Source organism: Polyodon spathula, chromosome 11 (genome assembly GCF_017654505.1).
Source record: "Polyodon spathula isolate WHYD16114869_AA chromosome 11, ASM1765450v1, whole genome shotgun sequence".
NCBI classification, from domain to species: Eukaryota; Metazoa; Chordata; class Actinopteri; order Acipenseriformes; family Polyodontidae; genus Polyodon; species Polyodon spathula.
The window spans coordinates 15,970,928-15,985,022 of NC_054544.1; the positions used below are offsets into that span (position 1 = coordinate 15,970,928).

General features: G+C 34.6%; 1 protein-coding gene across 1 annotated transcript in view; it reads left to right on the forward strand.

The window, feature by feature from the left end:
• Positions 1-13,474, forward strand: part of LOC121323166 (calcitonin gene-related peptide type 1 receptor-like) — a 29,480-nt gene extending 16,006 nt beyond the window's left edge. The window contains exons 3-13 of the mRNA XM_041264043.1: positions 634-784; positions 2,622-2,732; positions 4,409-4,521; positions 4,913-5,004; positions 5,373-5,499; positions 7,068-7,221; positions 7,750-7,810; positions 8,069-8,135; positions 8,891-9,109; positions 9,675-9,716; positions 10,993-13,474. Of these exons, the coding sequence (XP_041119977.1) occupies positions 634-784; positions 2,622-2,732; positions 4,409-4,521; positions 4,913-5,004; positions 5,373-5,499; positions 7,068-7,221; positions 7,750-7,810; positions 8,069-8,135; positions 8,891-9,109; positions 9,675-9,716; positions 10,993-11,214 (1,359 nt within the window). The 3' untranslated portion in view covers positions 11,215-13,474. The remainder of the gene's footprint in view (positions 1-633; positions 785-2,621; positions 2,733-4,408; positions 4,522-4,912; positions 5,005-5,372; positions 5,500-7,067; positions 7,222-7,749; positions 7,811-8,068; positions 8,136-8,890; positions 9,110-9,674; positions 9,717-10,992) is intronic.
• Positions 13,475-14,095: the final 621 nt, after the last annotated feature.

A 14,095-nucleotide genomic window follows, 5' to 3' on the forward strand; every position in this document is an offset into this window, starting at 1 on the left:
CTCTGTTTTTCCTTTGGCAATGAAAGATCACTGACTATTTGGTGTTTTTGTGATCTCTCGTGCTTACCACAAACATCATTTTTGCTCCCATGTCCCACCGTTAAAATCAGTCCTGCATAGTTTGCAGAAAGTATGCCTTTTTCCAACGTTGCTTAGGATTATGTTGTGGTCCAAGAAGCTTCAAATTTGGATCAATATTTTAGGTTTTTCTACTGGATGAGGAGGGCTTATCGCACGTGCAGCCATCATAGGTGGTCAACTTCTGAATGCATGCCTGTCACAGGGTTCCCCTGGGTCCTAAACCCTGCTATGTTTAGGGTTTTAAGGGTTTACTGATGAAGGGGTTTAACAGTACAGTTTTGAGTAAAATACAGGAGACAATCTGTCCCGGGAGTTGTCTAGGAGACGTGTCCAAAAACATTCCTGGCAAATAAGGGAGCATGGACAGGTCTGGCAAAGAGTTGAACTAGTGTCACTACTAGTATAGAACTAGTATTCCTCCCTTACCAATGAACCAGTGCAGAACCAGTGCAGCGCTTTCTGTGGATCCCCAGCCCAGCACCCTGCATTACATGCATATTTATAGTTTTTTTTCTCAAAGTAATAATTCAATGTTTCTTTTTTTACTTCCAGCTATTTGTTTTCGCCCACCCTGATGCTAACGAAACTCAACATTCCCCTCAGCATGTCTACAGTGAGCTTGGAGTCACCAGAAATAAAATAGTGACAGCACAGTTTGAGTGTTACCAGAAAATTATGAAAGACACAGATTATAACAAAAAAGGTAATTTCATATTGTTATACTGTATGTGTACATGAAAGTGTGTATTTGGTGTATGTACGTATGGAATAATGTATATCTGTAGATAGTGTAGCTTGTTGGAGATCCCTAATTCATAACTATAACACTTTCTTTATGCTGTAATATTGTGCATATGCAATCAAACCACTGTTATTTAAAATCTTGGAAAATAGTCGGAATAGGCAAATACTGATTGTCTAATTTAATTGATGGCTTTAATAGGCACCATGTGCAATTCATTTAAATTAGTAAGAGAAAAGAAACACATAGCCACAAATGGTGAAATGAATGAGACTATTTAGAAGTTGTTTAAGATGCCTAATTAAAACATAAAGTGGTCTAACATTTTCACACGAGTTCCTATTGTTTCATATTCAATTAATTACAAATCTTGATGTGTTTTAATAATTCTGAATTCATTAAGTCACTTGGCTAATCATTTACATTAAAATATGTATTATGCTTCAAATGCTAAATATGATTATATCTGATGGAGGCTGACACTCAGTGTTTAAATTCAGTGGTAATGTCCTGTGATGTATCAATAGGATTCCAAGCGCCCCACCCCCAATTTTACAATAACCATAGGTTTCGGGGGGGGAATATGGGGTTGGGGGGAGTCTTTGTCGACGTTTAGCTGCAAAGAGAAACAGCTGCAAATAACAGTTTTAAAATGTTGCTCAACAGGAAAGAACAGGAATTAAGCGCTGTATCCTTTTTGACACTGCTGGCTTCTTGTGTTATGAAAGATAAAAATCATACTATTTTGTTATCTCAAATGCATGCTGTGTGAGAATTTAGCATTTTCAGTCAGGCATAATATAATCAATCAATCTATATTTTATATAGCGCCTTTCATAGTGGACCACCATCACAAAGCGCTTACAAGATGCAGTAACAACAAGAAAATGCATAACACATTAAATATGGTGAAAAGTGCATAATACATGATAGTAGCATAAAACATGAAATAGTAGCAGCATAACAGCAGCTAATAGCAGATATCAGACTTAAAGAACATTGAAAGCAAGAGAGAACAGGTGGATCTTGAGAGTTGATTTTTTCTAGCCCGGTCAAAGTTGTACGGGTCTGTAGCTGGAGGATATATCCAGTGGCTAAAAACATAGAAGTGAAGTCTCTGAAATTACTGACATATTTTCTTTCTTTTTTTGTGTCCAGTGGTTGCTTTTACTTTATTTTTCTGCGCACTGTACTACTTCATATATGATGTAGAATAAGTGATTATAAAATTGTAGCATCAGTATATTACTCTTTCAAATAAACATGTTATGATTTTGAATGTGCGGTTCTTAGCAACTGTGTTATTGTTAAGGATATGAATCATATGATGATATCACTGTGGTCAAGGCTTTCATGGAACCCCTGAATTTTGCCATGTGTTTTTGTTTTGAAAAGGTACTGTTAAAAAAAAAAAAAGTTCAATATATTAAATAGATTCTTATTTACATATTCACATATTAACATATTACAATATATTATATCAATAAATCTCTTTTTTATAAGTTCAAATCTTAGCCATGACCATTCCGTGAACTTGTCTATTTTTAGCCTTAAATATCATCATGGCTTGCCCCCTGGCACCTCTGTACAAATTAAGCACAGGGAAAGAGCCACCAGAGGCTGCTTATAAGCCATCCTCTAAAATGGGGTCTCTGTTTTAAGATGATTTAGAGTGGTCTTTATATGAAGGTTGTATTTAACATGGGTTTGACCATAGACTACTAGAGAGGTAACAGTGTTGAAGGCCAAAAGTAATTCGTTTTTCCAGTTGATAATTTTGTTCCTGCTCCCCTTACAGGTCCTTTGTGTAACAGAACGTGGGATGGATGGCTTTGCTGGGATGACACTCCAGCAGGAATGACATCAGTACAACGTTGTCCTGACTATTTCCAAGACTTTGACCCTTCAGGTACTTTTGTTTAGTGGTTTATTGCAGAGGTCGACAAATCAGTTCTTGGAGTGCCATCCATTTGTGGTTGCACAGGTATAATTACAGTAATTAAATGTAGCACTGTAGGACTTGGTCAGAGGTTTAATTGATTCAATGTTATAATTAAAGATCTGGATGGAACAAAGCCCTGGACTGGAATAGCATAGGTTGCCTACCTCAGGTATGTTGTGTGTAGTTATACGAAAGGTCTAAAAGTGCCTTTGGATTGCCTGGCAGTTGTGGACTAAATTAATTCTGCAAGATTCTATTCATGCCATACCCTTAAGCCATAATATTTATTCCTGTTACTTTATGAGACAGGCAGTGTACATTTTTATATTAGCAGAGGCAGAGCTAATGCCTTTGAGACAGTTATTGTCAAGCATGAAAAAAAAAGATATTATAAGACAACAAAAAACACAAGTTGCTTTAGGAACTGAAACAGACTGAGGGGGTTTAAGCTGTAGAAAGAGTGTGAGAACTCTTTACAGGAAAAAGAATGAGTACTGTACTGTATTTTCCATGCTGTCTTAGTGATATAAACTGATGCAAATTAAACATTGGATAACCATACTTAATTATTTTTGTATCTAGGTTTTGTCATTAAACCTAATTGTAGGTCTAATGGTGAGGTTAATATTAATAAGTTAATATTAATGTGCTTATAATGCTGCAGCTTCTTAGTTCATGGCAATTATTCAGTCGCTCTTCTGACTCGACTCAGTAGTCCCAGTAACCAATTTAATGTAATGCTATATGATATGAGTTGCCTAATGTAAATTTCAATGGAGAATTTAGTTATCTTTTATGATGTGTTTTTCAGTATAATACCTCCAAACAATATAATACCTCCAAACAATTACTGTAAATCATGATATAGAAATAAAAACTACAATAAATACTAGCATCTACCAGGAATATATCCAATGACAGATGCAGGTTATGGTTTTATCCACTGAAAATTTGCCACACCAGGAGTATATCTATAAATTAAAGCTTTTAAAGTTTGGTTGCCTTTTCATTGTTACTCTAAGCCACTGAATAACACAAAAACAGAGTTCACGTTGTGTTAGAAGGTACTGTTATCTTTTACTATTATTTGTGTTATAATTATTTTCTTAATTCATAAGATTAGGTTAGGGAAATACTTAAACAGGAGATATTCCAGTTTTGGTAATCGGTTTCATGGAACTGATGTCCGATTGGCTGAGCTATTGACATCATAGATATTTTTTGCCCTAATTAAAATGTGCATGGATATTACAGGAAGTCCTTTCAAGAAATGAGATTGTAAATTCACAGCGATCTGTTTTTGTATGCAAGTTGTCTGACTTTGATGAAACTGCGCATGAATTATACAATGGTGTTATACACGGTACATGTGTTTGTGCTCGTATTGTAACACCTGTAATGTGTAATCAATATCCTTGGCGGACATATGTATGTCAATGACACTTATTAAAAATTATTTTTAGTTAAATGATTCCAGCTTAAATGTGGTATAAGGATACTGTTCAAGGAACCTTGCACCCCTAATAGCACCACAGTTGCTGTTGTCAGTTGTTGAGTCTATATTTAGATGTCTGCAGGAACACGGTTATTAATCTAGTAGTCATACTGATATAAATAAACTGAATATTTCTTTTCAATTTTAGAAAAAGTAACAAAGATCTGTGATGAAAACGGAAACTGGTTTTCACATCCCGAGAGCAATAGGACATGGACAAACTACACAAGATGCACTGCCAACACCCCCCAGAAAGTGAAGGTTTGTCTGTCAGTTTTTAAGAGATCATTGAACCTGGATAAAGAACCAGGCTTTCTGAGGTTTTTTTTTTTTTTTTTTTGCTTTTTGGTATTTTGTGGTGGATCTTAATACTGCCACTCACAAGTAACCCTTCTCTATGGTGCAGCTCTTTCAACTGTTTTTTAAAATTTTTTATTATTGTATTTAGTCATGTTAAAAGTGGGGCAATAACCAACCCGTAGTAAAACTATGGGACATTCCTTAGAGAAATAGTGTGCTAGCAACCATCTCTTTTAATTCTCAATATGTTTTAGTTCTTACAATTTTTTTGCTAACAGATTAATACAGGTACTGACTATTTTCATTAACATGTTTATGATATGCTTATTTTTGTGTTATTATTCTATTGCAGACGGCGCTGAATCAATATTACCTGACAATAATTGGACATGGATTATCTATAGCATCTTTGCTTATTTCTCTGGGGATATTCTTTTATTTTAAGTAAGTCTAATGAATACCGTCTGAAACCAAGTGTTTAAAAATGAATTGGCTCATACATGACATTTCAAATGCTGAAATTGTCTCAAAGTTGAGTTCCAGTGTTTCTACACAATTGTATTATTGGCCAACAATAAACAAACAAAAAGTCACCATCTCAGACCTTAAATTAAAGGGAAATACAGCTTCCCCTGTAACAGACAATCTAACAAACTTTAACTGCAGAGCTTATGCCTAGGTTTGAAAATGTAAGATCATAAACTGGCCACTTGAAAAGTTGGATACACATTTCAACAGACTGTTCTTTTTCAAGGTTGGTTGATAACATATTTAAAATTGCTAACCTCATTTCCATTCTTTTGTGTTAATAGGAGTTTAAGTTGCCAAAGGATAACTCTGCATAAAAATCTGTTCTTCTCATTTGTTTCGAATTCCATCATCACCATCATTTGGTTGACAGCAGTGGCAAACAACCAGCCCTTGGTTGCAAGAAATCCAGTAAGTAAGCCTGAGACTGAAATGTTTCTTTTTTAGCTTTCATTCATCTAAATAGAATCAAGCTTGCTAAAATTAAATATGAATATAAAAACCATATTAGCCTATGCAGAAGCGCCCCAAGAAATCTTTTACATGGTACACACAACTGAACCACACCAACATCCCTTCTCATGCTGATAGCGACTGCATCACCATGCTGTGAAGTGTTTCAGCCAGTATATTTGTACTGCTTATACTAGATATGTGTAAAATCTAAAAGTTGTATTTAATTAAAGTGGTCTATAAATGTATGTGGAAAATGTGGGAGCACGGGGAGGATACACAACAATACAATTAAAAAAAAAAAAAGCAGTGTGATCCTTAGGCCTATATGAATATAAGATTGAGAACAGGGGGATGTGTAAAAATACATACGAGGTTCCTGAGCAGCTTCATGCATTGGCAGTTCTATAGGCAGAGTACCAGGCTGAGTATCTTAGAGAATCCACTTAACACACACATATTATAATTAGGGCTTCTGATTTTCGGTTTTAACCGATAACTCGATAAAACACCCCTAACACAAAAAAAATGAAATCGGTGGATAGCCAATAAACATCAGAAAACACCGGAAAACTGTGGAAATGGTTAATCAATTTTCACGTTGACTTTACCCTTTTCCCATTAAAAAATAAAACCTACTACAAAAATAATAACACATTTCTCAGTGCTGCTGGGCATTGTCCAGCCTTCCTGACTTGCATCTATCATTGATTTGTTCTGAATACTTTAAACCTGCCCAACTACTGAGTGACAGCACATTCCTACATTTCTATTGGAGACTCTGCTTGCGAGATTTAAAACAAGATTACAATCTTGTTAGCTGGATTTAAAGCTATATTACAGTTAAGATACAGAGGATTTAAAACAGAATTGTACAAAAATGCCTACACACAAAAACCCCAGAAGAATGTGCCCGTGTCCATAGGGGTTTTGTTGAAGATAGCAAAGGAAAGAAGGTACAACTTAAGTGTGCAAGTACTGTCAAGTTACTACTATATATATTTTGACAGAAACAAAAAACCCTCAAGCATTTTGGAAAGTAACCAAAACACTAATTTACGTGAGTACGGTTGCATGCGTCAGTGACTCTATTGAGCCCATTTTGAAGCAAAGGCAATGGAAAATTTTCAAAGAGGTATTAAATAGTTTGTTGCTGATAAAAAAATATTACAAAAATAACAATTGAACTGCTCTGACCCGCAACAAAATATGAAGTTCTTTTCTGTTTTACTGGTAACATTATTTTAGTAATCTCGAATACAAAATATTTGGGACCACCATTTAAAATTTAATTACATAAACGCATATTAGCACAGAAATTTTGTATTTTCTATATAGCCACATCTTGTATACATTTTTGCTGTTGTTTGTTTATTTGCTTACATCAGTTGTTATGGGATAATTAAACAAGGTGTAACGTAATCCGAGTAGGACTTTATCTTTCAATCTTCTTACCAACATCATTAATCAGTCAACTCAATTACAGTAGCTGCTAAGATCACTTTGAAATGTTGTTTTCTATTAAGGTCAGCTGTAAAATATCTCTGTTTATTCACCTCTACTTGATGGGCTGCAACTATTTTTGGATGCTGTGTGAAGGGATATATCTCCATACACTCATTGTAGTGGCAGTGTTTGCAGAGAAACAGCACTTGATGTGGTATTATCTCCTTGGATGGGGTAAGATACACTGATTCAATGCATGCACTTGAGACAGGGTGTGCTATTCAATTGATAAACCGTTCTGAAGATCTGAATACTACCACTTTTTAAATACTGAATTAGGACCAAACCTTTTATTCTACTTTTAAAGACAATAATACACTTAAGAGACTCTCTCTCACACACACACACACACACACACACACACACACACACACACACACACACAGATAGAAATGTTCCCACCTTCAGTTGAATATTTAGTTACATTTCATCAGTAAGCATTTGCATGCTGTACTTGAAAATGTATTTTATTACATGTGTTGGTTGGCCATGATAAGTTCTAAGTTTTGAAAAATGATGCAAAATTTATTTCCTAGCTTGAATACATACTTTAAACAAAGCAACTTACAGTACTGTGCCTTTGAGCTACTGTATGTTTCAAAATATCTTTAAAGTGTATAAATTTAAATGCAATTATAAGTTATATACTTGTAGGATCACCCATTAATTGTATGTAATTGAAATACATCTCTTATTTTTCAGGATTTCCACTGATACCTGCCTCTATCCATGCAATAGCTCGCAGTTTATATTATAACGATAAGTAGGTTGATTAATTACCTTTACTATTCTTTAATCTGCAGACCTCAAACACAGGAAAAACAATGACATGCTCTAAATCAGCAGAATATTTCTACTGCACATGCAAAGTACTTCTTAAAGTGTATAAGTGTCATTGTCTGAAGCATCCATTGAAATAAATACTATACCCCCTCACCAAATCATCCCCAGATAAAATATTCTGAAATGTCAGGAGTGTTTCCTGAAATAAATATTTTCTTTTTCATTTTTAAAACTCCAGTTGCTGGATCAGTTCTGAAACACATCTGCTGTACATCATCCATGGGCCCATCTGTGCTGCTCTACTGGTAAGCTCCTAATTAGCGTGTGAGGAACACTTACACTAACAGTAACACCATTCGCTGCTGAAGTTGTAAGTAACTGCATGGCTGGCTTTTTACTGGGACAACCTTACTTTGTTAATTAGAAGCCAAGTCCAGGTAAATATGCTGTATTGTTATATTAAATTATTACTCATTATTCAGTGCTATTGTCACAGAAAAAAAATAGTTATTTTTTTTCCTTTGCAACATTAATTTAATTTACAGTAGCTCCAGCCCATAAATCATAATTAGATTCAAACTGTACATTTATAGCAATATCAGTTGCCAATAGGTGAGAAACTATTGGGTATTTTAGGTATTTTATCTCATTGAAGGTGACTTTAATTTCAATATGTTGCTCTCATATAAATGAGTAATTGTTTGATTTTTGTACCAGACAAACTGTTAAAGATACCCAGGAGAGTTTCTTCTCAGACAGTTATGTATGAGCACATTCCAAAGTAATTCCCTTCTGAAAGCAAAACCAGTTCATCCCAGTCCTGGTTTGTTACACATATTTGTATGCTCTGTGCAAGATGGCCAATTGATGTACTGTCCATACTCTAGTGCATTGTTGTAAACTACATTAGCATAGTCAATATATAGACATGAGATATATTAAGGAAACAAAAGGCTTGAATAAACCCAAGTCAGTGTAATGACGAAAGCACTAGCCAGCAGTGTCCACCCTATCTGGTCATCAGAATGTTACTTTATTTTATTTTATTTTTTTATTCCAGGTGAATCTGTTTTTCCTGCTCAACATTGTTCGTGTTCTTATCACCAAGTTAAAAGTGACACATCAGGCTGAATCCAGTCTCTATATGAAGGCTGTTAGAGCCACTCTTATTCTCGTGCCACTGCTCGGGATTCAGTTTGTTCTGTTTCCATGGAAACCACAGGGTCGCGTTGCAGAAGAGTTATATGATTATGTGATGAATATCCTTATGCATTATCAGGTAAAGTATCAAATATTGTGGACTTGTATGTACAAGTACTATACCATGTCATAGTGAATGGGCTTTTAATATGTTTAGTTATCTCATTTGTAAACTAAGCATACTGTTCAAGGTAAAGCAGGTTAGTGGTTGCTCAGCAACACTCTGAACTGTAATAATGGTTGAGTATAAGCAATTGTGCCTTTAGTTTTCTACAGTTAATAGTTATAGAGCACCGGATTTTCTTAAATGTCTCTTTCAACTGCATACAGAATTTAATGAGTAATACGGACAACAGTATAAAAAAGCTGTGTCAGATTTTTCGCTGTAGGTGACAAGAATTGGAATGAAATCAACACATGAGATCTTGTAGCACAGAATAAAACTGAATCTGCACCAGACAGCTTGCCATCCAGAACTAGAGTACAAGAATCAGCACAAAATCAGTTTGTAGGCCATAATTGGCAGAGCTACTGTAGGTGTGTGGAAATAAGGTTTTAGACCTGAAACTTTTATAATTAAGGACAAACTGTTATCATCAATGCCTCGTCTCATCTGACAATTAATTATGTTCCTTTGTTTTTAGGGACTGCTAGTGGCTACAATTTTCTGCTTTTTTAATGGCGAGGTAAGATTAATTCTTTATCAGATTACTTTTACTATTCTGCAAGCTCTATCCATTGTAATGAGTATGAACAATTCAATTTAGTTCACAGATTAACACAAATATGACTGTCCCCATGTAGAATTTACAGTAAAGTTAAAAACAAAAAAATATCGTTGGGATACCATTTTACAGTCAAATATTTACGATTAAGATTGTCTGCATTTTAGCTGATGGACAGTATTGTTTCACAAAGTCACCGATACATGACAAACTCATTAACACAGTCATTCTGCGCTCTCTTTTTATTATACCATGTGTAAAATCCACGTAAATGGATTGCTTGTCTCTCAGTTCACTTTATTGTTTTAGTATAATGTGTCGCTTATTTTCAGTAAGTTCTTTTATTGTCAGCACGAACATGTACCTCAACTAAAAAGATTATATTTTCATGTAAATATTTCAATTTGGTTTTTGATCAAGCTAGTAGTTACTACGTCAAACAACTGCCACAATAATCAAACTTTGATAGGCCAACATAATCAGGTGATAATGTGTTTGTGAAGTGACAGAGAACCACATTTGAATGTTATTTGACCCTCTGTCCTCTAAACGTACCTGATGTATCCTAGGATACAGTGTAGGGCTGCTTATTACAATGTCGGAGTCAAAATAAATCAGGATTTTAATCAAAATATTGTGTATTTCCTACAAAATAGAACCGGGAAAATAGTGAATAATAGACAAAAATCAGGTGTAAAAAAGTCAAAACTGACATCCAGTTAGAAAAAAATCCTGTAATTTTTTGTTAAAATTTAGAATAAACTGGAAATGTGGAACACTACTTATGTAGTAGATACAAACGTATTTAGCAAATACAAACTTGTGTAACAAAATATGAAAATGTGTAACATGTATGTACAAAACCCAAACTATTAAATATTTGAAAACTTTTATCCTCCCACTGCAGGGCAATACCACATAGTAGATGACCGCATAACTTTCAGATGGAATGCCTAGCTTTAAACAAACAAAATGAGTGGAAAGCAAAACATTGAAAACATAAATACAATTGTGAATTTCAAATGTTTAAAATAATAATAAAAAGGCTCTGTTGGCCGGTTATAAACCCAAATTATCAGGCATCACCATGGTAGTTGACCTTGTCTGAACGATAGCGCCTTCATCTACAGCGCAGTCTCTTACCATCCTGGCCAGGTCAACCACCAGACAGCAATGTCCTGTAATGTTCTACTGCTTAATTAAGACATGCTGACATGCTTGTGCTCATTGTTTTTAGGTGCAAGCTGTCCTGAGGCGACACTGGAATCAGTACCGCATCCAGTTTGGAAACAGCTTCTCCCACACAGACACCCTGCGGTCTGCCTCCTACACAGTGTCCTCGATCACTGACGCCCAGGGCAGCATGTACAGCAGTGACTGCCATTCAGAGCACCTGAACGGAAAAGGATCCCATGACATAGATGCCATCACTTTAAAATCAGAAAATACTTATGCCTGAGCCGGGAGGCAGTCATTGACCATCGCAGTTACAGTTGTTGGAGACCGGAGTTCAGAGTCGTTGGTCCCCTAGATGACCCAAGGAACAGCCTGGGACTCCTCCCTTTATACCTGAGCTCAAATGCTTTTATCTTTTTATATTTATAACTCAATATGTCCCATTACTTTCTACCGTGTAGATAGGATTGGCCCTTAATATTTTAAAGGGACTGTTGGACAGGTCCCTGATGAACTGGCACATTGATTTATATATAGAATTCATAGTGTTGGATTATGCATCACTGATTTTCTCTGCAAGGACGTGTAAATATTGTTCTGTCTTAATGCAAAATGTGCCCCTCATCTTATAACGCACTGAGGTGGGAGCAGTATTGTGCAGACAGTCATTCCTAATTTAAATAGCCTGTTGATATTTAGGAGCATTCATTTTGTGCCAAAAACTTGAGTAAGCCTATGTGAAGTGCTTTGTGCCAAAATATTAAGTTGGTTGTCATGAGTTTTGACCTTGAAATGACAAAAAGAAGAGTTATATGTAATGAACTCCACAGTGGCATGGTGAAAAAAATGACAAGGAATGACTGCAGAACCATTCCATGAAACTACCTGTAGCGAGATTGGATCTGTGCTTAGCACTTAAATAGCCAAGAATGTCATCCGTACCAGTATTATTTTTATTATTAATATTTGATGAGTATTTTTTTTTTCAAACGCATGCCATGGCAACGGTCCATTGTCATGGTATATCTTAAAATTCTCTTAAGACAAGATTTTATTGACAGCAAGGGCTTTCCAAGAATAGATAATGTTCTTCTCATTTGTAATAATAAACTTTATATACATTTTTCAAAATACTTGTATTATTGTATATCGAGATTATGTATAAAACTAAAAACAACAACAAAAAAAAAACTATTGTAAAATTCTTAGTTTGATTCAGTATATTAGATACGTGGTGAAGGTCACTCAGATATGCTTATTCATATATTCAATTGTCAGTATTCAAAATGGGAAGGTTATGCAACCTATTAGGCTAATTTATAAACTACCTACTGAGAAAAGATCTAGTAATTTAGTGCTGATAACTTATCTGACATCAGATTATGTGACATTCGAAAATGCGTTGCCTTACATGCACGATAACAGATAAACTCTTGGTTGCGAAATAAAAGACAAATTTGTATTGTAACCATATCAAAGCAAACTAAAACTAGCAAGGCACTACTAAAAACACACATTTACTGATCCAACCTGCAACTGTTGTTGTTTCTTGTTGGTATTATACAGTTACATTTGTTTTACTAATTTTAGAAAATTTGCCTTTGCCCCTCAAAATAGGGTTGGATTGTCTTTCTACTAATCCTTCCAGTTTAAATGTATTATGCTGTTGTTTGAAATACTGCTGTACACAACAGTATTGTAGTTACCATAAGAAATAAAATGATTACCTCAAAAAACAAACAAGAAAAGACCCTTACCTGGTTTAATGTTTAAACTGTCAAATCAACTTGTACTTACTTTAGACTTGAATGCATATGCATATTAAAAAGTAAGCTGCTAATACCATATATCATAAAGCATTACTGTTCAAACAGCCATTATTTATGATCCTTTTGACTGACTTTAATGGAAATCATTAGTTGTAACTGCTGAACATCAAGTTGCATAATGGAACTGTGCCACAAATTAGTATCACATACTGTAAACTTGATTTCCTTATAAGAAGAATATTACATTTTATAAAGTAGAATTAGAGTCTGTTTCAACACAAAGTTTAACACAGATGATTTTTATTTCGTTATAGATACACAGGGATGAAGCAGAGGCAACGTGACTTAATGAAGCATTGCTTCTCAGCAAAAATTGAGTATAGATCATTTAATAACAAACAACAACAAGAGTTATTAGGTGTCTGAAAAAAAAAGCCAAAGCAAATTGTGTGGGCATCTCAGCTGAGTTACACATTCCTGTGGTCGAGTAATAGATAGTAGCTTCAAGGTAGTTACTGGCTTAACAGTTAGGGAATGATTGGTTCATTCCATGGGCACTCTGATCTTTGACAAATTGGCCACTACAGAGCAAGTAAGTTGACACTCAACATGTATATAATACTCCATTTTCCATTTCATTGTAGCACTGCCTTAAAGTTAAATTATGCTGTGTAGTAAAATTATCATGTTACATTTCCTCAGGGGTTAGGAATCTACCCTAATTGTGTTTTAGTTGTATCATTTGTGTCAGGCAGGCGCATATATATATATATATATATATATATATATATATATATATATATATATATATATATATATATATATATATATATATATATATATATCGTTTTTTTTTTTTGGTTTAGTTTTTTTTTTTTTATTATTATTCATTTCAGAAATGTATGTCTTCATTGAAGCATTCAAGTTCCCTAATGCTGGAAAATACAATGTCTCACACACACACACACACACACACACACACACACACACACACACAAACACATATAAACTGGTAAATGTATTAACATTGTATTTATGATAGTAAGAATGGAGACCAGATAATGTCCTGTCGTGTTTTAATTTAACTGTGTTTCTGAGAAAGGATTCTTCTTTTGGCCAAGATTCATTAAATAACCTGTTGAGATAGTATCAAAAACCAGGCTGATAAAGTATAATGGTGTTCAATGAAAGTAATGAGATATTGACTCGGAAAGCTATGACGTGAAAAGCCATAAATTTTTTAATTATAAAACCCAAATAAAACCTAAATCATAATTTTATGGCGTGTGTGGTAAGAACCTAATGACATTTATGGTAATGAAGTTAAATGTGCAACATTAGAAGGATCCTGTCTCTTTAGGGCTGTTATCTACTGTATGAATGTAATTTGTGTGT